The 27,877-nt window shown below is 43.1% G+C and overlaps 1 protein-coding gene across 2 annotated transcripts; it reads left to right on the top strand.

Annotated features, from left to right (window-relative positions):
* Positions 1-594: 594 nt before the first annotated feature.
* Positions 595-16,146, top strand: LOC125238722. Of its 2 annotated transcripts, none has more exons than XM_048146135.1 (4): positions 595-607; positions 8,991-9,160; positions 12,327-12,504; positions 15,435-16,146. In XM_048146135.1, the coding sequence occupies exons 2-4, from the start codon at positions 8,996-8,998 to the stop codon at positions 15,602-15,604; spliced, it is 513 nt and encodes a 170-aa protein (XP_048002092.1). In that variant the 5' UTR covers positions 595-607; positions 8,991-8,995; the 3' UTR covers positions 15,605-16,146. The 2 variants fall into 2 exon arrangements, with proteins under 2 accessions (XP_048002092.1, XP_048002093.1); XM_048146136.1 differs by lacking the exon at positions 595-607 and adding an exon at positions 831-883 and having other exon boundaries at positions 9,029-9,160.
* The last annotated feature ends 11,731 nt before the right edge of the window (positions 16,147-27,877 follow it).

The raw sequence follows: 27,877 nt of genomic DNA, 5'->3' as shown, positions 1-27,877 counted from the left end.
CTTATAGTTTCGCCATGTCTGTCTGTCCGTCCATCCGTCTGTCCGCGGATAATCTCAGTGACCGTTAGCATTAGAAAGCTGAAATTTGGTACCAATATGTATATCAATCACGCCGACAAAGTAGTAAAATAAAAAGTGAAAAAAAATGTTTTGTTAGGGTAACCCCTCCCCCCCCCCCATGTAAAGTGGGGACTGTTTTTTTTTTCATTCCAACCCCAACGTGTGATATATTGTTGGATAGGTATTTAAAAATTAATAAGGGTTTACTAAATCATACCGCATATAAGCAATAAAATCGTGTCTACATACTTTTGGCACATTGTCCGCATCTAGACTTGATAAAATGACGGGGGGTTAGCATGAAGTGCTATAGCCGTTCAGGTTAGGTTGAGAGAGAGAGAGACGGAGGTATAGCTATAGCTGTGTCCCTTTCTCTTGACCTAAACTGAACGTCTTGGTAACCCAGTACCAATAAAAAAGTGCCTACTTAATTTAAAATGCAATTTCACACTTGGGTGTATTTGATTAGGTCATTAATTATCGTAATTATAATACTTAAAATAATCAAGAACAATGTTGGGAGCTGTTGTTTTTTTCTGCTTATTCTGTAAGTTTATTATTATTATTATTCTCTTTATTCATTTCAGTTCTTAGTTCTTTTATAATATGATTATAAAAGTAAAATACAAAACCACATACAAAACAATACAAAATATATAAACACATTATAAAAAAACCTAACCTAGGGTGCCGCCAGCAGCGGGGCAGGGCCCAAGCTGCCGGTGGTTAGGGCTGCTGCAGAGAGAGGAACCGTCGAACTATCCGCGCCGTGTCCAAGATTTATTATAATTATTATTTCGTTTTAGACAGGCAGCTGATGCTGGTACGTCTAGTTCACTTTGCACGATTTCAATTCTTAGATAGTTTGTCTAGTCTATTTTTAAATTGATTAACACTGGTAGAGTTCACAACTTCAGAGGGTAATTTGTTCCAAGCTTGCACTATTAGTTTCGTCACGTTTTTACATTTATTCATTTTCAGATTAAGAAAAACTAAAAGAATTTGTAAAGAAATATCTATTAAACTTATATTGACCGGAATATAGACACTAGACAGTCATAAATATAAATATTATAGGAGATTTTACACAAATTGACTGAGCTCCACGGTAAGCTCAAGAAGGCTTGTGATGTGGGTACTCAGACAACGATATACATAATGTACAAATACTTATACAGGACACACAGGAAACAGGATAAGCGATAACAGTTTTGATTTTTGTCGAGCTCCCGCGATATATTTTCCATAGAAATGAGCGGCATCATGACAGTCGAAATGTATGAAACAGCCAAAAATTTTTCGCGATTCCAGCATTGGTCCCATAATAAAAGTTGTTCATTATGACCTCAAAAGTCACTACGCAAAGTTTGAAAGGTTCTTTTTATCTTACCCTGTATTCATACTAATATTATAAATGGGAAAGTGTGTGTCTGTTTGTTGTTCTTCTTTCACGGCAAAACGGAGCGACGTATTGACGTGATTTTTTAAGTGGAGATAGTTGAAGGGATGGAGAGTGACATAGGCTACTTTTTGTACCTTTCTAACGCGTGCGAAGCCGCGGGCAAAAGCTAGTTTATTATACATTTGAATGTTGCAGCCACCGGTTGGTGCGCGGAGGCACAGATCAAATAATACTAGTACAGATACCTAATCCCATACTAAAAATGGGCGCCGTCCTAAGTATTCTAGACCTGTAGGCTAAATTTAATCCACACTCAAAGAGCTAGATGGCGCCAGTAGCCACGCGTGGCCAACAAAACTCTTATCAGTATCCTACGTCGAAATAGTCATCAAACTGCAACATCTTGCGACATCTGTTTTAGCTTTCACGCACTAAACCTATAACGTCACATGGACGTTTAAAGTCGAACATTACTAGATGGCGTTGCCGTGCGGCTTGTATGTGTGCTCGCCGCGTACGTATAATATACTCGCTCTGTCCGCAATACATGCAAGCGGAATTGAATGAACGAGATCCGCGGCGCCCCACCCCGCGCCCCACGCCCCGCGCTCCGCGACCACGGCGCCGGCGACCTTGAGTTGAGAGGCCCCAGCCCCCGACCAAAGGATGCATTGATTTGTTAAAATTTAAAGCACTCTAAAGCAGGCGCGTAGTTAATTAGAAATATGGAAATGAATATTATTATGTAAGAAATACATAAGTATAATAGCTAAGAATGTACATGTAGTAAACATAATGAACAAAATGTAAAGTACGTATTTGATAAAACATTTTCGAGAGTAATATTTTTATTCATAAAATTGTGCAAACACTGCAAACTTAATTTAAACTCCGAAACTATTTATTTTCTGAAACATGGTATGAAATGTTGTCATTACGTCCTTTTAAGTTAAAATATGCTTCCCGGTACCACAACATAGTGTAATTTAAAAATACAGATATAAAATTAATACTTCGCAAATAAATTACGACTATAAACACATAAAATTATTAAAACACCAAGACCAGACAATTTAAGCCTGGCGTCCACTAGGCGCGCCGATCGAGCCTTGGTAACCCTTAGGCCGTTTTTAGGGTTCCGTAGTCAACTAGGAACCCTTATAGTTTCGCCATGTCTGTCTGTCCGTCCGTCCGTCCGTCCGTCCGTCCGTCCGTCCGTCCGTCCGTCCGTCCGCGGATAATCTCAGTAACCGTTAGCACTAGAAAGCTGAAATTTGGTACCAATATGTATATCAATCACGCCAACAAAGTGCAAAAATAAAAAATTGGAAAAAATGTTTTATTAGGGTACCCCCCCTACATGTAAAGTGGGGGCTGATATTTGTTTCATTCCAACCCCAACGTGTGGTATATTGTTGGATAGGTATTTAAAAATGAATAAGGGTTTCCTAAGATCGTTTTTTTGATAATATTAATATTTTCGGAAATAATCGCTCCTAAAGGAAAAAAAGTGCGTCCCCCCTCTAACTTTTGAACCATATGTTTAAAAAATATGAAAAAAATCACAAATGTAGAACTTTATAAAGACTTTCTAGGAAAATTGTTTTGAACTTGATAGGTTCAGTAGTTTTTGAGAAAAATACGGAAAACTACGGAACCCTCTTATAAATATATATTTTATATATTATTTTTATTTCTTTTATATTTATTTATTTGTATGTCTACTGATGGATGTGACGACTCATTTTATTCTGCTTGCAGCTTGTCTAACTCGTTTCACTCACTTGATGACTCGATTAACCTTGGTACGTCATTGAGGGGCGAGTTTCAAAATAATAAAAATGTTTTTAATGTGTGCCATATAAATGCTCAAAGTATCTTAAGCCACTTCACTGACTTTCTAGATTCGTTTTCTTCGTGTAACGTACATGCCATTCTTATCAGTGAAAGTTGGCTAAAACCTAATATATCCTCAACCTCCTGCAGCCTTCCTGGTTACATCCTATTACGTAACGATCGAACAGGCAAAGGCGGCGGAGGAGTGGCCATGTATCTCAGAGCGGACATTCCTTATAAAATAATTGATTCCTCTCCCTCTCAATATTCCGGTTCCATGGAATACTTAATCGTTGAGGTGAAGCTTCTTGGTGTGCGCATTATGTTGGGGACAGTTTACTGCCCACCAATGATTGATTATTTTTCAACACTCGAGGTGCTTCTGTCTGGTATTGGTACTGAATGTGCTCATCACATTGTAATGGGTGATTTTAATACAGACCTTCTGAGAGATAGTTCCAGATCGCGCAAGCTAAGATCCATTGTCACGTCATCTGATTTTTCTTTATTGCCCTTGGACGCAACGCACCACAATATCGACTCCTCTGATTCCTGGCTGGACCTGATTTTCACATCGTCGCCAGATCACGTAGTAAAATTCGGTCAAATGTTAGCACCTGGCTTTTCACGACATGACCTGATATATGTCTCATACAAAATCAAGCCGCCAAAACCGGAACCAGTAGTAGTTCACTTACGTGGCTTCGCGCGTATTAATATTCAAAAACTTAAGGAGGATGCCACTTTGGCTGACTGGTCGGGCACATTGCTGGCACAAACTGTTGATGATAAAGTCTCTCACTTTAACTCTGTTCTTCTGAAACTGTTTGATGATCATGCTCCGGTTCGACCAGTTAGGCTAAAGAGGTCACCAGCTCCCTGGATATCTAGTGACGTGCGTAAGGCAATGATGAGGAGGGACGGAGCGTTCCGCGCTTACAAGCGGAATCGGTGTGACGAAAACTGGCGGCTTTTTAAAGTTGCCAGAAATCGCTGCAACCAGGTGGTAAGAGCGGCGAAACGACGTTACATACACGACAACATTACGACTTCTTCACCCGCGGACACATGGAAATTTCTCCGGTCACTCGGAATTGGTAAAACCAAGGCCGATGTTGACTCACTTCCTTTTTCTCTTGATCATTTAAATTTACATTTTTCTCAGACACCCGTTCTCAATTCTTTAATAAAATTCAAAACCTTGTGTTATATCGCATCTTTACCTTTCCCAAATGTTGACACTTTTACATTCACCTCTGTCACTGAAGATGAGATCAAAAAGATAGTTATGTCGGTTAGGTCTAAAGCGGTTGGACACGATAATGTGAGTAGAGTCATGATTACTCTCGACTGCATTTTGCCTATTCTCACACATATTGTCAACACTTCTCTGCTCTCTGGGGTCTTTCCTTCATGCTGGCGGAGGGCCTTTGTCATTCCACTACCTAAATTATCTAACCCTAGTTCAGTCAATCATTTTCGGCCTATCTCCATTCTACCTTTTCTATCAAAAATTCTTGAGGCAGCAGCTCATAGTCAAATTTCTAAATTTATTCATAGTAATAACCTGCTCTCTTCTTTTCAATCGGGATTTCGATCTGGTCACAGCACCACCACCGCACTTCTCAATGTGGTTGAAGATGTAAGAAACGGCATGGAAAATTCGAGAGTAACGGTGTTGGTGCTCATTGATTTTTCCAATGCGTTCAATGCGGTGGATCATGACTTACTTGTTGCGATTCTTTCTCATCTGAAAGTCTCGCCAAAATCGACCGAGTGGTTTGTGTCCTACCTTGCTGACCGTGCTCAGGCAGTCAAATCCAGTTGTTCCTTATCTGCCTGGTGTGATCTGAACACTGGAGTACCACAAGGTGGGATTCTTTCTCCTCTTTTATTCTCCGTCTTCATTGATCAAATCACCTCCAAAATCCGTAGCTCTTACCACTTGTATGCAGATGACCTGCAGCTGTACACTCAAGCTCCTGTAGAAGACATAGACTGCCATTTCGCTGATTAATGACGACCTGGATTACATAGCTGAATGGTCCAGTAGCTTCGGTATCAGCGTCAATCCAGCGAAGTGTCAGGCTATTGTTTTAGGAAGCCAACATCAGCTGGTAAAGCTCGGTGCTGTTGCCGTTGCACCGATCCTGTTTGATGGCACCGTCATTCCAATATCTAAGCAAGTGAAAGATCTCGGCCTTGTTTTAGACTCAAGCCTTACTTGGAATGACCAGGTATCTGAAGTCAGTCGTAAGGTGTGTGGAACGCTCCGTTATCTTTATAAATTTAAGAATTTTCTTCCAGTCGGTACTAAGAAATTACTCGTGCAAGCGCTAATTTTACCAGTCATTGACTATGCAGACGCGTGCATGACCAATATCTCACAGGAGCATCTCAACAAACTTGACCGTCTTATTAACAATGGCATTCGATTTATCTTCGGCCTACGCAAATACGACCACATTTCTTCATATCGTCGCCAGTTAAATTGGCTTTCCATTCGTCGTCGTAGGTCTTTTAGAATCCTGAGCATGTTATTCTCCATTTTGTTCGAGCCCTACTCTCCCAGTTATCTGAAATGTAAATTCACTTTCATTACCCCCGTCCAGGCTGTGAACTACGTTCCTCCCGCTCTCTCAAACTCTCCATTCCTTCTCACCGTTCTGGTTTCGTCTCTAACTCCTTCGCCGTCGAGGCAATCCGCCTTTGGAATTCTCTACCCCTCTCTATTCGACAAGCCCCAAGCAAACTCGTTTTCAAACGACTGCTCCGCAAGCATCTTCTGGCAGAAGAATTCAAATAATGTTCACCATCATATATATGTAATTATATATATTAGTCTATCTTTATATAAATTTATATAAGTATTAGTATTCAATCTGAGTTTAGTAAATTTATGTTTGATGTCACGATTATATTTGTCTCTGTCAGCTATTATTTCTCCTGCGCCAACATATATGTCTCTGTTTAACCCAATGGTTGACTGGTAGAGAATGCCTTTTGGCATTAAGTCCGCCATTTGTACATGTTTCTTTAGTTGTGCAATAAAGTTTAAATAAAAAAAATAGAACCCTACACTGAGCGTGGCCCGACACGCTCTTGGCCGGTTTTACATTATCGTTTTTAAATAAAAAAATCGTATTGTTTCTTACTACAAAAGGTCCTTTCTCATTGATAGATGTCGAAAAGTGAAAAGTAAAACCTTTGTTGAAAAATTTAGGTTTTTAGAAAAAAAAAAACGTTTAAACTCTTTTTAAGTGCCAGTTTGAAAAAATATATTCAAAAATATAAAATACATAGTTATTTGTTATACAAGAGTGCAAAGTTGTATTTTAACGGCGAGTGTGGAATTGAAAAACGAGCAAGCGAAAGTATTCTATAGTTGAACCACGATACACAACAACATTTTCCCTCACTATAGCGAAGAAAGTACAACGCAAAAAACGCGTTTATCACTACTTCCAGGAGTTCCACAGGTGGTAAAACATCGTCATCACTAGATTCACTACATGACTATATTCAAGGTCAAATTACTTTATCCACTAGTGGGTTTTTACCTGCTGGTATTGAAGGACAAAACGCGTGTTTCCGACCTAGCGAGGGGAAAAATGCAAAAATGTTGTGTGTTTTGGTTTGGTTTGGTCGGGGGGGGGGGGGGGGGGGTGATGTGGTTAATAAATAATTATATTTGTACAATAATAATGTTTTAAAATGCTCTTGCGCTTCGCGCGACGCAAGTGCGGCGTCGCGTCGAGGTCTAGGCCCACTCCGCCGCAGATCGGCGACCGAGCGCGCATTCGTGTGCGTTCGGAAATCCTAGCCAGTCGGCAATCGTCGCGTCTCATACTTCCATATCGATAAGGTTTGATTTCGCATGCATCGCATCGGTCGTGCATGTGGCAAATGTCGGAAGGATTTCAAAGGCAAAAATCAAAGATGGCGGCTTCAATGTATGGGATATCGGTCCTACATCCGATATCGGATCGGATAATGTGAAAACGCACTAACGGTTAATGCTTAGGCCGTTTTCACATTATCCGATCCGATATCGGGTGTCAGATCGACATCCTACATCCGATAAACGCTTCCGATAGTGTCGGATGTACAGTCAACCAATTGGAACCCTAGGCCACTCTACAACCATGTCAAAATGACAAGCAGTAAGAGGTTTCTTACAATCTGATTTATAACGTTACTATGACATAGTTCTACAGTGGCCTAGGGTTCCAATTGGTTGACTGTAGGTCCGATAAAAAGCATTGTTCCAAATCAATGAAGTATGATTTTGTATCAAAAAGTATTTAAAAAATATTTTATATTTAATAATTATAAGCACTATATTCCAAATATTATATTGTAAAATTAAAATAACGGCATAAAAAATACTCAAGAGTGTCAGGCAAAATAAATAATTTTACATTCAATTGTATATACTAAAAGATGATAAAACTAGTATCCACAATTCGGACCGATGCATTACAAACTTTTTTTTTCAATGGAAATTGTTCAACTAATTTGAGTTTCGATCATTGGCAGCTGTTTAATAGAAATAGACGACATTTTTGTCACGCACACTACTACAAACGTATACCTACATTATTAACGTACACAAACAAATATTATCGGCTGACAGCTGAATATTCTACGAACACGCGAGCCGGAGCGAGGCTGCGCGATTTTGGTGACGCAATCATAGACTAAAAAGTTAACCGCGCAGATGTGCCATTTTCATTGTTCCTACTAATGTGTTTCACCTCTAATAGATTTGCGAAATATATTTATTTCAATTTGGAAAATTATTACGTAACTACTTACTACTTTATGAATTATGTTACTATAATATAAAAAAAAAGTTAATTTGTTTATTGATTGTTAATAGTTATTGAGTAAAATTGTATTTTTAGCACGCTCACTTTTTGCTGTTTTCTTTGGCCTGGTCATGAAAAAAGAGAACAATGGATACCTACGCTTTGTCCAAAAAAACTGACCGCACTTTTATTATATATAAGTATATATTTGTATTTTAAAGAAGAAGATAAATCTTCAAGAAAAGAGCGTACACCCATCTTAAAGGCCGGCAACGCACCTCCAACACCCCTGGTGTTTCGGGTGTCCATGGGCGGCAGTGATCGCTTACTTTGTATTTTTTAAGTTGTAAATAAATAAATAAATAATTTTGACAGGCGGAATATAATAATGTGTCACATCTGATGGTGGACTACGCGTAAATTACCGCTTCGCGCACTCCGCGCATTTGTCAGCTTGTGCAGAGTTTCCGTCTGGCAACGTCGCCTATAGTACGTAGTACATACTACATATATCTCAATGAACGGAACGCACACAATCGCACCGTTTCGTTGGCAGTATACTGTAGATAGTGACACCTCCATCTAGTGACAATATGCAATAAAATTTAGGTAGCTCGATACTGTCGCGCGCAGGTTGTTCACGTTGTTGCGTCATAGTCAGTAGCAATATATTACGTGATATTATTTCTTTGAAAATTTCTAAGATAATGCATTAAATTTGTGTTGTCATCGATGTTTGTATTTAATTTATAATGTACTTAATTTATGACGCTTCAAATACCTTTAAATCTATTTGATAAAAAAATAATAATCGTCAATCGTGACACTTAGCGCCATCTATGATTTCTATTTGGAAATAATTTTGCACTGTTCCGGATGAGACCCCATGGCGGAGGGTACTACTACAATGGGCACACAGGATATGATAATAAACTTCGTGCGCTCCACACTGCTGGAGATCGAGTATGAGATGAACAAGACGGATCCGATACGGCAGAACAACATCAACACCCCTGGCTTCGAAATTGGCTTTGTCTTGAGGACCATGGAAGTAAGTGCCTTTTAGCAATATTATATATAGATAGCCACGAGCGACAACATATTATATATAGATTGTTAATGTAGAATACTATACAGGTATAACTTGTTGATGTACTTATATATTAATTTAGTACTAAGTTTTGCTTTTCCAAGACGTAATAATCATCACGTGTCAGTGAGATACACGTAGATAGTAATGTAGTACTAACCACCATTTGTTTGATAACCTGTTACTACTGGTGGGAACCTATAATTGGCTGTTTGTTACTAGGGTTATATTGTTTACTAGCTTTTACCCGCGGCTTCGCCCGCGTAATAAAAGTATTCATTAAGATTTTCATTTGGATCCTTAGGTTTCTCTGGTATATTTATCTGCGATTATTTCGATTGCACATAATACTTTTGCTTGCAATGATTGTAGAAATATTACACATCGACCACAGCGTAGGTAATTCTATATACGCTGGGGAAACCTTTATAAACATCCCACATAGCCCGTATTTCGACACTATATGATCGGTGGGTAAAAAGTACTTTTTTCTATTATCCCTTACAATTTTTTACATTTTGCTTATACTTATCGCAAACGTAATCTTCAAGCAAGCAAACAACGATCGTCTTAGAGCACTTTGATTGTAAGAGACCGCCGACCGATTATCCGTATCCCTCTAACGATACCCATATTATCCGTATCCGTATCCGTTTCCGTATCCGTATCCGTATCCCTATCTCTATCCCTATCGTTATCGCTATCGCTAACGCTATGGCTATCGCTATCCCTATCGCTATCCCTATCGCTATCCCTATCGCTATCCCTATCCCTTATCAAGATAACACTAAGTTCTCGCGCTTTGTACACATATTTAAAGTCACATACAGGTCGAAAGCGATTAATTAACATTATTTTTACCTTTTTTCCCAACGTTTCGGCCAGGTTGCACTGGCCGTGGTCGCGGAAGACTGACGTCCCAGCAAAATGTCACCGGAGATGTAAACAACACAAAACTACCCGATATTAATTTATATAAATGTTCGGGGTATACAAATAAATATAATCTACCCGCATGTAATTATTTACGACATCACATTAGAAACCTCAAAAATAACAGTACTTCTCCACTATTTAATGGATGTTATTATACATATAAACCTTCCTCTTGAATCACTCTATCTATTAAAAAAAAAACCGCATCAAAATCCGTTGCGTAGTTTCAAAGATTTAAGCATACAAAGGGACATAGGGACAGAGAAAGCGACTTTGTTTTATACTATGTAGTGATATCGCTATCCCTATCGCTATCCCTATCGCTATCCCTATCCCTTATCAAGATAACACTAAGTTCTCGCGCTTTGTACACATATTTAAAGTCACATACAGGTCGAATGCGATTAATTAACATTATTTTTACCTTTTTTCCCAACGTTTCGGCCAGGTTGCACTGGCCGTGGTCGCGGAAGACTGACGTCCCAGCAAAATGTCACCGGAGATGTAAACAACACAAAACTACCCGATATTAATTTATATAAATGTTCGGGGTAGACAAATAAATATAGTCTACCCGCATGTAATTATTTACGACATCACATTAGAAACCTCAAAAATAACAGTACTTCTCCACTATTTAACACTTTCGAAACCGGGCTCTACGCGGCGCTACGACATTTTCGCTACATACGGGGAAACCCATGTAATCGGCTACGCTTCTACGAGCGGTGTACCCGACAGTCGGGTTCTTGGTAGCGAAAGTGTTAATGGATGTTATTATACATATAAACCTTCCTCTTGAATCACTCTATCTATTAAAAAAAAACCGCATCAAAATCCGTTGCGTAGTTTCAAAGATTTAAGCATACAAAGGGACATAGGGACAGAGAAAGCGACTTTGTTTTATACTATGTAGTGATATCGCTATCCCTATCGCTATCCCTATCGCTATCCCTATCCCTTTTCAAGATAACACTAAGTTCTCGCGCTTTGTACACATATTTAAAGTCACATACAGGTCGAATGCGATTAATTAACATTATTTTTACCTTTTTTCCCAACGTTTCGGCCAGGTTGCACTGGCCGTGGTCGCGGAAGACTGACGTCCCAGCAAAATGTCACCGGAGATGTAAACAACACAAAACTACCCGATATTAATTTATATAAATGTTCGGGGTAGACAAATAAATATAATCTACCCGCATGTAATTATTTACGACATCACATTAGAAACCTCAAAAATAACAGTACTTCTCCACTATTTAATGGATGTTATTATACACATAAACCTTCCTCTTGAATCACTCTATCTATTAAAAAAAACCGCATCAAAATCCGTTGCGTAGTTTCAAAGATTTAAGCATACAAAGGGACATAGGGACATAGGGACAGAAAAAGTGACTTTGTTTTATACTATGTAGTGATATTGTTTATTCTGAATTGTAAGCTGTTGGTTCTCCAAATAATAAATAAATAAATATCCGATCGGATGTCGGAAGGATTTCAAAGGCAAAAATCAAAGATGGCGGCTTCAATGTACCGAACAATGTGAAAACGCACTAAGGCCGATAGTATCTACCACAGAAGTTGATTTAGATAGAAGAAACACGTTCATATATTTGTATAAGGGCCTGTAAGTATAAAGATGACTCAGTAGTTAATCAGCGGCGTTAATCTCTAGTACGCGCCGGATATGTAGGATAAATGGCGGATAGGTAGGGTTGTTCCCTATCTCACCACGCTTTCCTAAAATTTTTTTGACCGACGTGCATTTTTTTTAAATTTTTTTGTTGTTTTGAAAAGAAAATCAGGACCAACTCGTTTAAAATTAAATTTTAATAAAAAATAAGTGCTAGAGAAATGCAATTGTTATTGTGTTCCACGCTGGATACGAACCAGTGTACTCCGTTAACCGGACGGATGCCTCAACCAGTCAACCACTCGGCCATCGGTACACGAAAGCAAGGGTCGAAATTTTCAAGTATATGACACAATTACCGAGAGCTTGGCGCCCCCCGCCATCTCTGAGGTAGAACCGAAACTAGTTCGACCTCCTAACTGAATCAACACATGTGATTACGAGCTAGCGAACAGAGATGGCGTTGCCGTACATTGCATTGGTCATTCGTTGGCATTGGTCATTTTTTCTTTGTATTATTACTGGTTTTATACTCTGCCTCTGTGCTTACAGGAGTGCTACAGGAGAATGATAGACATCTACAACTCTACGCTAACCACAGACCTGTACAACTTCGACGCTCACACGACGGACCTTATCACATTCCTCAAATACGTCGAGAACTATTACTGGATTATCAACCATCTCGAGAATATGCTCCATGAGATTGAGAAGAAGCACAAACTTAAGAGTAAGTTATTTTTTTTAGGTTTTTTTTTACTCCGGGTAAGAATAATTCATATAGAATTTACAATATTCATACTAAGAATCGTATCTCAAGTTTTAGCGCCATCTATTAAATACTATCATAACTACATTGGAAATAAATAATAAAAAATATGGAAATGAGCATTTCTTCTTTTTTTGCCACTTTTATGAAGTGTGATATTTTTGAAAAAAAAAATGCTATTTTTACTCAGAATTATTAGTTTTTTCAATCCTATTCGTAAAAAAAATTGTCCCATACGATTTTTTTCTTATTTTGTTACCATTTTCCGTACATGTTGTATGGGGTAACAAAAGAGGAAAGTAACAAAAATGTATGGAAATTCTGTGACACTTTTTGTCTCCCAGTGAGATTGAAAGTACCTACTCGTGATTCTGAGTACAATATTTTTGACCTAAAATTCCATAAAACAAACAAAACTTTTTTATTGGCAAAAAAAAGAATTGCTCAAATATGTTATTTGTTCCTATAAAAAATTAAAACACGCAAAAATATTTGTGCAAAATATGATTTTGGCCACTTTCAGGCTGCAAAACCTAAGCCTAAAAGGGCCATACATTTCAAGGGTACGCTTTTTTGTATGGGCTTTGTCAGTCCCGTAGGTATTATATGGTCCTTGATCAAATTTAAATTACTAGTGGTGATATTATTCAACGAAATTCATGAAATCGAATGGTCGACATTCAAAAATCGGCTCCCAGTTGCGAAAAAACATCTAATTTCCCTGACATTTTATTTGGCATGTATGAGGAACGTAAAACTGAGTTTAGACGTGCAAGTTATTGCTGCAATTTTTGAAACAGAAGTAAGTATATGCAAGAAAGAGATAAAGATATTTGCCACTCAGTCTTACTTATAGTTGCGTCAAAACATGCAGCAATAACTTGCTGGTCTAAACTCAGCTTTATGAAACTGAGTGAAGGGAAAGTGTTTTGTCAGGATCGTAGCAAATGGAGATCTGGGAAACAGGCGTGATTGTATGTATTGGAGATGCAACGAATAGTTGTTTGGTCGGATACCGGATACCGAATATTCGGCCAAACCATCGGCCGAATATTCGGTATCCGGCCGCCGAATATTCGGAAAGCAGAATTTTACCTACAATCCTACAATTTAAGCAGGGAGCGGGCGCGTCGTGCAGGTTTTGACTTGTTTCGTAGTGAACTTCGCGCGGAATCCGTTTTTGTTTAAATGTTTTTTTTTTTACATTTAATTTGTTTAGCCCAAAATCATTCAATCAAAAATAGCACATCCGGTATCCGGCCGGATAGTACGTCACTATCCGGTATCCGGCCGAATATTAAAATAAGGGCCGAATAGGCCGGATACCGAATAGTAACCGAATATTCGGTGCACCTCTAGTATGTATTTTTGTATGTATTTTTCCCCTCACTAGCTCGGAAACACGTGTTTTGTCCTTTAATACCAGCGGGTAGAAACGCATTTTATCCACTAGTGGGTAAACTAATTTGACCTTGAATAAAGTCAAATTAACTGCTTTAAAATTGATAAAAGTAGGTGAATCTAGTAATAAAGATGATTAACCACCTGTGTAGCTACTGGAAGCAGTGATACACGCATTTTTTGCGTTGTTGATCCATTGAAATCGTACATTCAGCCTTGCATCAAATGAGGTAGTTCTAATTGGTGTTTCATATTGTTGTATATGCAATAGTGATGCAGCATCTAAGTTTTCCACCTCGAAAGCCAATGGGGTCATTATTAAATACACGAAAACCTTAAAAATTTCAGCATTTGTGATTTTTTTCAACAAAGTACCCACGGTACGGCAAAAGTCACTATACACAATTTAAAGTAGACACAATTTGTAATTAAATGAGACTAATTTGGTCTTGGTACGCCAAATAGTTTCGAAGATTCGGCTTCTCAAGGGTTCGCAATATGAAGTAGGGTTAGTTAGTGAAATAAGGTAGTTAACGATAAATGAACTAGACTGGACCTTCGAATCCACAGCACTCCTTTAGGAGAAAGCTTACCGAGGTAGTATGTCTCTGTCAACTGATCAGGAAGGTCAAAATCATCATCTGATGGTGGATCATCAACGAGTAGTTTACCAACATTGGTAAACACCAGACCTGGTACATTACCGCAAAATTGTCCACTGCAGTAGGTGCAAACAGCTGAGCTGTTGACACTTACTTTCTCGCAACCAGAACTGCTGGTACAACCTTCTTTGTAAGTACAGAGAATTGTTCATTTTAAGCAGAACCTGAGTTGTTGGTGGTTCCAGCTTCGGTTGAGAAATGAAGCCTTGTGGACTCCGTAAGAATTCATCTTCAGTATGGATTAAAAAAGATTATACACCTCCGAACAGCTCCAACTACTTTTCCCTTTTGTCGAAATTGTGCAAAACTTTGAATGGCTGTATCTTAGTAAATATATGGCTTACCAAGACAAAATTATATTCATAATAACGATAATTTAGTAGACATCAAATTGTTCATAGCCACTTTTGCCGTTCAAAAAGTTTTTGGTGGTAAAATTTAACAAAAGTCAGAAAAAGTCATAAAATTTTACGGATTTTCATGAATTTAATTATGACCCCATGGGCTTTCGAGGTGGAAAACTTGGATTTGACATTACTATTTCATCTCTAATAACATATAATACAAATTAGAACTACCTCATTTGATGCAAGGCGACACCCCTTAATTGATACGATTTCAATGGATCATGTAGTTTCCTCGCTATAGTGAGGGGAAAATTTTTGTGTTACACTCGTGTGTTTGTTGTTGTTATTGTTGAAAAACTCGCAAGTTCAGGATCCCATTCTCTAACCACTCGCTTTGCTCGTGGTTCAACTATAGAATCCTTTGACTTGCTCGTTTTTCAATTATACACTGGGCGTTAAAACCACACTATTGTTTGTCTAGTGGCGGGAATATTCGAGAACTACCATGAGTTCACGATCCACTCGCCGACGACCAAGCGGATCCGGTTTTCGTCCCAGTGGGTGGTGTCAATGACCTCGCGCACGAAGCGGCCCAAGCAGACCTGGTGGAAGCTCGACTACGGCTGGGACCAGATGGCTGCCTGGCGGTGACCACAAGGACTGTCCCGCACTTATAATTTCCTCTATATCTCTCTCTCTTCCCACAGAACATTATTTTTACTACAATTATAGTCAAATTATTTTTGATGTTAACCTAAATTACAGTTCACTATAAGTGGAAAATGGTCTGACCAATAAACAATGTTTATTGGTCAGACCATGTAGTTCCAGATTTTATAAACATGCGATGTTTATTAAACATCATACTTACGAATAATGGTATGCCAAGCTGCACTTGTAACAACATTATGATCGAGCCACCTTTTACACCCATTACATTACTACGGCTGGGTCCAGATGACTGCCTGGCGGTGACCACACTTATAAATAATATAAATACAAACAAAAAAATAGTAACACATAATTGTACAGTGATTGTTCCTATAACTAAGAATTGTTAAACTTATGAGAGATGATTTATATTTATACAAATGCCACAGCTAGGATAGTTTCTGTGTTTAATGCAAAAACAAGGAATAAATTGGTAATTTATTTTCAATTATTTACAGAAATAAAGCTTGTAGCAAATTCTTTTTAAGATTTTTTTTTCTCCTTTTCTGTATTTTTTTTTAAGTATTCATATGACAATGAAATCGATATTAAGAAGATTTACGAGTAGTAGTAGTAAACCGGAAACTGGGTCAAATTCAGCTTCGACGTTTTGATCCATACTAACAAGGCAATTTGAATAAAAGCTTGAAACAGAAATAAAGCTTGTGGCAAATTCTTTTTAAGATTTTTTTTTCTCCTTTTCTGTATTTTTTTTTAAGTATTCATATGACAATGACATCGACATTAAGAAGATTTACGAGTAGTAGTAGTAAACCGGAAACTGGGTCAAATTAAGCTTCTACGTTTTGACCCAAACTAACATACTAACAAGGCAATTTGAATAAAAGCTTGTAAAAATAATTCTAAATTTTTTACATATTTATTAGTGACAAAACACTAACCCCCTTATTCATAAAGTTATCAAGCCGATAATGTTCGTTTGTCCCTTTCTATCACACCAATACGCCGGAAAGGGACAAACGAACTTTATCGGCTTGATAACTTTAGTGAACGTTTATGAATAAGGGGGTTACAATATTCTAAATTCACAACAACACTAACAATTACGTCTTGAATTATTAAGTTCTTAAGAGGATACGGTAGCGAAAATGCTAAAATGGAAAGGAGCCCCCCTTTCATTTTTAAGTAGGTATAGGTAGGTAGGGAAATTTTATAAAGACTTTCTAGGAAAATTGTTTTGAACGTGATAGGTTCAGTAGTATTTGAGAAAAATACGGAAAACTACGGAACCCTACACTGAGCGTGGCCCGACACGCTCTTGGCCGGTTTTTAAAATTACATTCAGGCGGCGTGGCGCTGACGTCCGTTCCGCGTCGGCGGACATGCGTCTCTTGAGTGTTGACGGTCCCTTGGGCGTGCAGGGGGCGGGGCTGCGGCGTGCATCTCAAACAATTGAAGCTCATACAAGAGCATTTCTTTTTTTTTTGCCACTTTTATGAAGTGTGATATTTTTGAAAAAAAAAATGCTATTTCTACTCAGAATTACTAGCCTTTTCAATTCTAGTAGTTAAAAAAATTGTCCCATACAATTTTTTCTTATTTTGTTACCAATTTCCGTACATGTTGTATGGGGTAACAAAAGAGGAAAGTAAAAAAATGTATGGAAATTCTGGAACACTTTTTGTCTCCCAGTGAGATTGAAAGTACTCGTGATTCTGAGTACAATTGACCTAAAATTCCCTAAAACAATAAAAAAAAATTATTGGCAAAAAAAAAAGAAATGCTCACATTACAAAGTGTCCTGAGTGGTCGCTGTACCCTCGCCCGCCCCGCCGAACGCTCCGCTCCAAGCGTCTGCTCGGGCCTTGTACTTACTTTGTGTTGTAAGTATATATTATATAGTATGAATTTTCTGAGATGAACTTTTCGCTTTAGCCGTAATCTGTTAAACAAAGGCCTTTGTGTCTATTGGTTACGGTGGCTAGCTCCCTTTTAAACGGCACGTGCTATAGTCTCAGTGTTATTAAAAAGCAACTATCATGACAGCAATAAGGTTCAAATTTATTAAACAGTTTGCAGTATGCAGGTAACTTTTTTTGAAGATGACAAAACATGTTATCTCCGAAAGGGGTTTTTATGGATTTGAACCTTATTACTATCATGATAGTTGCTTTTTAACTACACTGAGACTATAGCACGTGCCGTTTAAACGGGAGCTAGCCGCCGTCAACAATAGACACAAAGGCCTTTGTTTAACAGATTACGGCTAAAGCGAAAAGTTCATCTCAGAAAATTCATACTATACTAGCTTTTGCCCGTGGCTTTGCTCCCGTTAAATTCGAAAATTGCGGAATGCTTCATACAAACTTCCACTCCCCATTTTAGGGAAGAGGGGTGTTAGAAAGAGACAGAAAGTAGCCTATCTATATAATATAAAGCTACAACCCGACTGACATTTTTCCAAAAATAGGCAGAAGGGGGATTTGAAGGTGGCAGTGTTTGGTGTGGTCGTATAGAGTTTGGTCCTGCGACCCCGGATAGATCAGACCGTCGGTCTACCGGTTCCGGGTAAAAAAATGTTGGACGGCCTGGCCAAACGGCTGGAGTTAGCCGGGGAGTGTTCGACCAAATGTCATAGAGGACCCTGGGCAGTTTTTGACGCCGCCATTTTTTTTTCAAAATGGCCGACTTTTTTTTTTGACGATTTTTCAAATTTATCGTGGAGTGCTCAAATTTTGGTCGTAGAATCTCCAAGCGGCCTTGATTCGACTGAAATAAAAAAAAATTGAAAAGTGCTACAAATGTGGGAAAACTGGCCACTTTTATTTTGTATGGCAACTTTTAAACCGTAAGAGATAGCCGGGGGGTGCTCGACCAAATGTCATACAGGTATCCGAGTAGAAAAAAGTTGCATTAAAAAAAAATCAAAATGGCCGACTTTTTTTTTTGAAAATTTTCAAAATGGTCCTAGCGCGCTGAGATTTGGCACACGGGTGGAAGGTAGCCCCAAGATTTGTATTCTAAAAGAAAATTTTGAAAAATTCAAAATGGCGGCCTTTGAGGGCCAATTGAAATTTGAGTGGAGGTTTTTCTTTTAATTACCATAGCTCCGTAACGGTACAAAGAAGTGAAAAGTGCTCAAACAAATGTTATACAGTCACCCGAGGTCCATCGAATGGCGTTAAAAAAAAATCAAAATGGCCGACTTTTTTTTTGAAAAATTTCAAAATGGTCCGAGCGCGCTGAAATTTTGCACACGGGTAGACAGCCACCCCAAGATTAGTATACAAAAAGAAAATTTTGAAAAATTCAAAATGGCGCCCTTTGAAGGCCAATTGAAATTTGTATGGAGGTCCTTTTTTAAATCCCCATAGCTCCGTAACGGTAGAGAAAAGGTTAATAGTGCTTGAACTAATGTTGTACAGTTATCTGAGGTCCATCGAATGGCATTTACAAAATTTCAAAATGGCCGACTTTGAAATTTTTTTTTTTATTTTCGGTCCGAGCGCGTTCAAATTTGGCACGTGGTAAGAACGGGGGCCAAAAATAGAAATGAGAAAAAAAAAATTTGGAAAAGTCAAAAACGGTGGCGAGAGGGGACAAAGTCAAATTTCCCTACCAGTTTGTATGGAGGTTTTTTTTTAAATCCCCATAGCTCCGTAACGGTAGAAAAAAGGTTAATAGTGCTTAAACTAATGTTGTACAGTTATCTGAGGTCCATCGAATGGCATTTATATAATTTCAAAATGGCCGACTTTGAAATTTTTTTTTTTTTTTTTCGGTCCGAGCGCGTTCAAATTTGGCACGTGGTAAGAGCGGGGGCCAAAAATAAAAATGAGAAAAAAAATTTTTTGGAAAAGTCAAAAAAGGGCGGCGAGAGGGGACAAAGTCAAATTTCCCTACCAGCCTGAGGGAGCGTTCTACAGCCCGACGGTCATTGCTCCGGTCCAAGTTCCGAGCTGCGTACAGACAGTGCTCCCAAGCAAGAAAATATAAGTAAAAGTGTCTAAAAAGCGACGCGGCGGGCCGGAGGCCGCAGGCCGGAGGTCCAACTTCCCTACAAATCCTGCAATCCCCACAGTAACTACGCGGAGGGCCGAAGGCCCGGAGCGTGTCTGACAGGCTCCCAAGTACGCGAAGGCCGCAGGCCGAGCTGCGGGCAGAGTGCTCCCAAGCACGCGAAGGCCGCAGGCCGAGCTGCGTGCAGACTGTGCTCCCAAGAAAACAATAACAAAAAGTATCTAAATAAGCGAAGCGGCGGGCCAAAGGCCCGACGCGGAGCTTCGAAACCCAGCGAAGGCCGAAGGCCGAGATCCGCGTAGGGCCGAAGGCCCGGAGCGTCCCTGATCGGCTCGCCGGCGGACCGGGGAAGTTGGAGCTTAAACACGACCCAATAGTAAAAGTGTCTTAGAGACACTTACTTTAGAGTGTCTCAAGACACTTTTACTATTGGGTCGTGTTTAAGCTCCAACTTCCCTACAACCCCCACAGTAACTACGCGGAGGGCCAAGGCCCGGAGCGTGTCTGAGAGGCTCCCAAGCACGCGAAGGCCGTAGGCCGAGCTGCGGGCAGAGTGCTCCCAAGCACGCGAAGGCCGTAGGCATAAACAAGCGACGCGGCGGGCCGAAGGCCGACGCGGACCTTCGAAACAAAACGAGCGAAGGCCGAAGGCCGAGCTCCGCGTAGGGCCGAAGGCCCGGAGCGTCCCTGATCGGCGCGCCGGCGGACCGGGAAGTTGGAGCTTAAACGAGCTGCGTACAGACTGTGCTTCCAAGCAAAACAATAACAAAAAGTATCTTAACAAGCGAAGCGGCGGGCCGAAGGCCCGACGCGGAGCTTCGAAACCCAGCGAAGGCCGAAGGCCGAGCTCCGCGTAGGGCCGAAGGCCCGGAGCGTCCCTGATCGACTCGCCGGCGGACCGGGAAGTTGGAGCTTAAACACGACCCAATAGTAAAAGTGTCTTAGAGAAGCGAAACGACGGGCCGGAGGCCGCAGGCCGTAGGCCCGTCGTGAGCTTCTCAAGACACTTTTACTATTGGGTCGTGTTTAAGCTCCAACTTCCCTACAACCCCCACAGTAACTACGCGGAGGGCCGAAGGCCCGGAGCGTGTCTGACAGGCTCCCAAGCACGCGAGGCCGCAGGCCGAGCTGCGGGCAGAGAGTGCTCCCAAGCAAGCAAAGGCTAAAGCAAACAAGCAAAGCAATAAATCAAAAAAGCATAGCTCAAAAACAAAAAGCAAAAGCATAAGCAAAGCACAAAAGCAAAACAAAAAAAGAACACCGCGGGGCCCTCGGGCCCCGCGCACCTTTAAAAAACTAGTTAATTAATATTATATATAGCTGCAACCCGACTCATTTCATATATAGATGTTTTATTTGGAAACGGGGGGGGTTAGGTGGGGGGTCGATGTGGGGTTGTATAGAGCTGGTCGATGCGTGGTCCGGAAAAATATGGATTTTCGTCTCCGACTCCTGGGTCAAAAAATGTTGGACGGCCTGGCTAAACGGGGGGAGTTAGGTGGGGGGTGCTCGACCAAATGTCATAGAGGACCCTGGGCAGTTTTGGAGGCCGCCATTTTTTTTTCAAAATGGCCGACTTTTTTTTTTGGTCGTTTTTCAAGTTTGTCCCAGCGACCTGAAATTTTGGTCATAGAATCTCTCTAGGGTCTAGATTCGAATAATAAAAAAAAATTTTGAAAAATGCTACAAATGCGGAAAATTTGGCCACTTTTTTTTTGTATGGCAACTCCTAAACCGTAAGAGATAGCTATAGGGTGCTCGACCAAATGTCATACAAGAGCCCAAGCAGAAAAAAGTTGCATCAAAAAAAATTCAAAATGGCCGACTTTTTTTTTTTTTTTTTCAAGTTGGTCCGAGCGCGCTCAAATTTGGCATGCGGAGAGGTATGGGCCCCCAGATTACAAATGTCAAAAAATTTTTTTCGAAAATCCAAGATGGCCGCCGTTATGGCAAAATCAATTTTTCAAGTAATTTCGCGAGCCCGAAGGGCGAGCTTCAGGGTGGGAGGCCGAAGGCCGACCCCGCGGAGGGCCGCAGGCCCGGAGCTCGACTTTGGGCTCCCACCCGGGCCAATTCCAAGTAATTTCAGGCGAGGCCGAAGGCCTCGCCGCGGGCAGAAAGTGCTCCCGTACAATTTCCTTACAAAAGTGTCTAAACAAGCGTAGCCGGCGGGCCGAAGGCCCGACGGCGGAGCTTCGGAGCCGAGCGAAGGCCGAAGGCCGAGCTCCGCGTAGGGCCGAAGGCCCGGAGCGTCCCTGATCGGCTCGCCGGCGGTCCGGGAAGTTGGAGGTTACACACGACCCAATAGTAAAAGTGTCTTAGAGAAGCGAAACGACGGGCCGGAGGCCGCAGGCCGCAGGCCCGTCGTGAGCTTCTCAAGACACTTTTACTATTGGGTCGTGTGTAACCTCCAACTTCCCTACAACCCCCACAGTAACTACGCGGAGGGCCGAAGGCCCGGAGCGTGACGGAGAGGCTCCCAAGCACGCGAAGGCCGCAGGCCGAGCTGCGGATAGACAGTGCTCCCAAACAAAATAATTATCAGTGTCTAAAAAGCGACGCGGCGGGCCGAAGGCCCGACGCGGAGCTTCGAAACCCAGCGAAGGCCGAAGGCCGAGCTCCGCGTAGGGCCGAAGGCCCGGAGCGTCCCTGAGAGGGGCCGGCACGTGAGCCCGGCGGGCCGCAAGGCCCGCGGGGCGAACCCACGCGGTCAAACTGCTCACCCCAAGTGTCTTAATAAGCGTAGCGGCGGGCCGAAGGCCCGACGCGGAGCTTCGAAACCAAGCGAAGGCCGAAGGCCGAGCTCCGCGTAGGGCCGAAGGCCCGGAGCGTCCCTGATCGGCTCGCCAGCGGTCCGGGAAGTTGGAGGTTACACACGACCCAATAGTAAAAGTGTCTTAGAGAAGCGAAACGACGGGCCGGAGGCCGCAGGCCGCAGGCCCGTCGTGAGCTTCTCAAGACACTTTTACTATTGGGTCGTGTGTAACCTCCAACTTCCCTACAACCCCCACAGTAACTACGCGGAGGGCCGAAGGCCCGGAGCGTGTACGAGAGGCCCCAAGCACGCGAAGGCCGCAGGCCGAGCTGCGGGTAGAGAGTGCTCCCAAGCAAAACAAAAACAAAAAGTATATAAATAAGCGAAGCGGCGGGCCGAAGGCCCGACGCGGAGCTTCGAAACCCTGCGAAGGCCGAAGGCCGAGCTCCGCGTAGGGCCGAAGGCCCGGAGCGTCCCTGAGAGGGGCCGGCACGTGAGCCCGGCGGGCCGCAAGGCCCGCGGGGCGAACCCACGCGGTCAAACTGCTCACCCCAAGTGCCTTAATAAGCGTAGCGGCGGGCCGAAGGCCCGACGCGGAGCTTCGGAACCGAGCGAAGGCCGAAGGCCGAGCTCCGCGTAGGGCCGAAGGCCCGGAGCGTCCCTGATCGGCTCGCCGGCGGACCGGGAAGTTGGAGCTTAAACACGACCCAATAGTAAAAGTGTCTTAGAGAAGCGAAACGACGGGCCGGAGGCCGCAGGCCGTAGGCCCGTCGTGAGCTTCTCAAGACACTTTTACTATTGGGTCGTGTTTAAGCTCCAACTTCCCTCAACCCCCACAGTAACTACGCGGAGGGCCGAAGGCCCGGAGCGTGTCTGAGAGGCTCCCAAGCACGCGAAGGCCGCAGGCCGAGCTGCGGGCAGAGTGCTCCCGAGCACGCGAAGGCCGCAGGCCGAGCTGCGTACAGACTGTGCTCCCAAGCAAAACAATAATTAAAAGTATTTAAATAAGCGAAGCGGCGGGCCGAAGGCCCGACGCGGAGCTTCGAAACCGAGCGAAGGCCGAAGGCCGAGCTCCGCGTAGGGCCGAAGGCCCGGAGCGTCCCTGATCGGCTCGCCGGCGGACCGGGAAGTTGGAGCTTAAACACGACCCAATAGTAAAAGTGTCTTAGAGAAGCGAAACGACGGGCCGGAGGCCGCAGGCCGCAGGCCCGTCGTGAGCTTCTCAAGACACTTTTACTATTGGGTCGTGTTTAAGCTCCAACTTACCTACAACTCTCACAGTAACTACGCGGAGGGCCGAAGGCCCGGAGCGTGCCTGAGAGGCTTCCAAGCACGCGAAGGCCGCAGGCCGAGCTGCGGGCAGAGTGCTCCCAAGCACGCGAAGGCCGCAGGCCGAGCTGCGTACAGACTGTGCACCCAAGCAGAACAATAATTAAAAGTGTCATAATAAGCGTAGCGGCGGGCCGAAGGCCCGACGCGGAGCTTCGAAACCCAGCGAAGGACGAAGGCCGAGCTCCGCGTAGGGCCGAAGGCCCGGAGCGTCCCTGATCGGCTCGCCGGCGGACCGGGAAGTTGGAGCTTAAACACGACCCAATAGTAAAAGTGTCTTAGAGAAGCGAAACGACGGGCCGGAGGCCGCAGGCCGCAGGCCCGTCGTGAGCTTCTCAAGACACTTTTACTATTGGGTCGTGTTTAAGCTCCAACTTACCTACAACTCTCACAGTAACTACGCGGAGGGCCGAAGGCCCGGAGCGTGCCTGAGAGGCTTCCAAGCACGCGAAGGCCGCAGGCCGAGCTGCGGGCAGAGTGCTCCCAAGCACGCGAAGGCCGCAGGCCGAGCTGCGTACAGACTGTGCACCCAAGCAAAACAATAACAAAAAGTATCTTAACAAGCGAAGCGGCGGGCCGAAGGCCCGACGCGGAGCTTCGAAACCCAGCGAAGGCCGAAGGCCGAGCTCCGCGTAGGGCCGAAGGCCCGGAGCGTCCCTGATCGGCTCGCCGGCGGACCGGGAAGTTGGAGCTTAAACACGACCCAATAGTAAAAGTGTCTTAGAGAAGCGAAACGACGGGCCGGAGGCCGCAGGCCGTAGGCCCGTCGTGAGCTTCTCAAGACACTTTTACTATTGGGTCGTGTTTAAGCTCCAACTTCCCTACAACCCCCACAGTAACTACGCGGAGGGCCGAAGGCCCGGAGCGTGTCTGACAGGCTCCCAAGCACGCGAGGCCGCAGGCCGAGCTGCGGGCAGAGAGTGCTCCCAAGCACGCAAAGGCTAAAGCAAAAAAGCAAACAAGCATAGCTCAAAAACAAAAAGCATAAGCATAACTCAAAAACAAAAAGCAAAAGCAAAAGCAAAAAACAAAAGCAAAAACAAAAAACAAAAAAGAACACCGCGGGGCCCTCGGGCCCCGCGCACCTTTAAAAAACTAGTCTATATAATATAAAGCTACAACCCGACTGACATTTTTCCAAAAATAGGCAGAAGGGGGATTTGAAGGTGGCAGTGTTTGGTGTGGTCGTATAGAGTTTGGTCCTGCGACCCCGGATAGATCAGACCGTCGGTCTACCGGTTCCGGGTAAAAAAATGTTGGACGGCCTGGCCAAACGGCTGGAGTTAGCCGGGGAGTGTTCGACCAAATGTCATAGAGGACCCTGGGCAGTTTTTGACGCCGCCATTTTTTTTTCAAAATGGCCGACTTTTTTTTTTTGACGATTTTTCAAATTTATCGTGGAGTGCTCAAATTTTGGTCGTAGAATCTCCAAGCGGCCTTGATTCGACTGAAATAAAAAAAAATTGAAAAGTGCTACAAATGTGGGAAAACTGGCCACTTTTATTTTGTATGGCAACTTTTAAACCGTAAGAGATAGCCGGGGGGTGCTCGACCAAATGTCATACAGGTATCCGAGTAGAAAAAAGTTGCATTAAAAAAAAATCAAAATGGCCGACTTTTTTTTTTGAAAATTTTCAAAATGGTCCTAGCGCGCTGAGATTAGGCACACGGGTGGACGGTCGCGCTAAGATTAGTATTCAAAAAGAAAATTTTGAAAAATTCAAAATGGCGGCCTTTGAGGGCCAATTGAAATTTGAATGGAGGTTTTTCTTTTAATTACCATAGCTCCGTAACGGTACAAAGAAGTGAAAAGTGCTCAAACAAATGTTATACAGTCACCCGATGTCCATCGAATGGCATTAAAAAAAATCAAAATGGCCGACTTTTTTTTTTGAAAAATTTCAAAATGGTCCGAGCGCGCTGAAATTTTGCACACGGGTAGACAGCCACCCCAAGATTAGTATACAAAAAGAAAATTTTGAAAAATTCAAAATGGCGCCCTTTGAAGGCCAATTGAAATTTGTATGGAGGTCCTTTTTTTAAATCCCCATAGCTCCGTAACGGTAGGGAAAAGGTTAATAGTGCTTGAACTAATATTGTACAGTTATCTGAGGTCCATCGAATGGCATTTACAAAATTTCAAAATGGCCGACTTTGACAATTTTTTTTTTTATTTTTGGTCCGAGCGCGTTCAAATTTGGCACGTGGTAAGAACGGGGGCCAAAAATAGAAATGAGAAAAAAAAAATTTGGAAAAGTCAAAAACGGTGGCGAGAGGGGACAAAGTCAAATTTCCCTACCAGTTTGTATGGAGGTTTTTTTTTAAATCCCCATAGCTCCGTAACGGTAGGAAAATGGTTAATAGTGCTTAAACTAATGTTGTACAGTTATCTGAGGTCCATCGAATGGCATTTACAAAATTTCAAAATGGCCGACTTTGAAATTTTTTTTTTTATTTTCGGTCCGAGCGCGTTCAAATTTGGCACGTGGTAAGAGCGGGGGCCAAAAATAGAAATGAGAAAAAAAAATTTTTGGAAAAGTCAAAAACGGCGGCGAGAGGGGACAAAGTCAAATTTCCCTACCAGCCTGAGGGAGCGTTCTACAGCCCGACGGTCATTGCTCCGGTCCAAGTTCCGAGCTGCGTACAGACAGTGCTCCCAAGCAAGAAAATATAAGTAAAAGTGTCTAAAAAGCGACGCGGCGGGCCGGAGGCCGCAGGCCGGAGGTCCAACTTCCCTACAAATCCTACAATCCCCACAGTAACTACGCGGAGGGCCGAAGGCCGGAGCGTGTCTGACAGGCTCCCAAGTATGCGAAGGCCGCAGGCCGAGCTGCGGGCAGAGTGCTCCCAAGCACGCGAAGGCCGCAGGCCGAGCTGCGTGCAGACTGTGCTCCCAAGAAAACAATAACAAAAAGCATTTAAATAAGCGAAGCGGCGGGCCAAAGGCCCGACGCGGAGCTTCGAAACCCAGCGAAGGCCGAAGGCCGAGCTCCGCGTAGGGCCGAAGGCCCGGAGCGTCCCTGATCGGCTCGCCGGCGGACCGGGAAGTTGGAGTTTAAACACGACCCAATAGTAAAAGTGTCTTAGAGAAGCGAAACGACGGGCCGGAGGCCGCAGGCCGCGGCCCGTCGTGAGCTTCTCAAGACACTTTTACTATTGGGTCGTGTTTAAGCTCCAACTTCCCTACAACCCCCACAGAAACTACGCGGAGGGCCGAAGGCCCGGAGCGTGTCTGACAGGCTCCCAAGCACGCGAAGGCCGCAGGCCGAGCTGCGGGCAGAGTGCTCCCAAGCACGCGAAGGCCGCAGGCCGAGCTGCGTACAGACTGTGCTCCCAAGCAAAACAATAACAAAAAGTATCTTAACAAGCGAAGCGGCGGGCCGAAGGCCCGACGCGGAGCTTCGAAACCCAGCGAAGGCCGAAGGCCGAGCTCCGCGTAGGGCCGAAGGCCCGGAGCGTCCCTGATCGGCTCGCCGGCGGACCGGGAAGTTGGAGCTTAAACACGACCCAATAGTAAAAGTGTCTTAGAGAAGCGAAACGACGGGTCGTACTATTGGGTCGTGTTTAAGCTCCAACTTCCCTACAACCCCCACAGTAACTACGCGGAGGGCCGAAGGCCCGGAGCGTGTCTGACAGGCTCCCAAGCACGCGAAGGCCGCAGGCCGAGCTGCGGGCAGAGAGTGCTTCCAAGCAGACAAAGGCTAAAGCAAAAAAGCAAACAAGTAAAGCAAAAAACAAACAAGCTAAGCAAAGAAACAAAAAAGCAAAAAAGCAAAGCAAAAAAACAAACAAGCAAAGCAAAAAAAAAAAACAAAAAAGCAACAAGAAACAAACAAGCTAAGCAAAGAAACAAAAAAGCAAAAAAGCAAAGCAAAAAAACAAACAAGCAAAGCAAAAAAAAAAAAACAAAAAAGCAACAAGAAAGACCGCGGGGCCCTCGGGCCCCGCGCACCTTTAAAAAACTAGTCTATATAATATAAAGCTACAACCCGACTGACATTTTTCAAAAAATGGGCAGAAGGGGGATTTGAAGGTGGCAGTGTTTGGTGTGGTCGTATAGAGTTTGGTCCTGCGACCCCGGATAGATCAGACCGTCGGTCTACCGGTTCCGGGTAAAAAAATGTTGGACGGCCTGGCCAAACGGCTGG

Source organism: Leguminivora glycinivorella, chromosome 24 (assembly GCF_023078275.1).
Source record: "Leguminivora glycinivorella isolate SPB_JAAS2020 chromosome 24, LegGlyc_1.1, whole genome shotgun sequence".
Lineage (NCBI taxonomy): Eukaryota > Metazoa > Arthropoda > Insecta > Lepidoptera > Tortricidae > Leguminivora > Leguminivora glycinivorella.
This window is presented reverse-complemented; position numbering and strand designations above follow the sequence as displayed.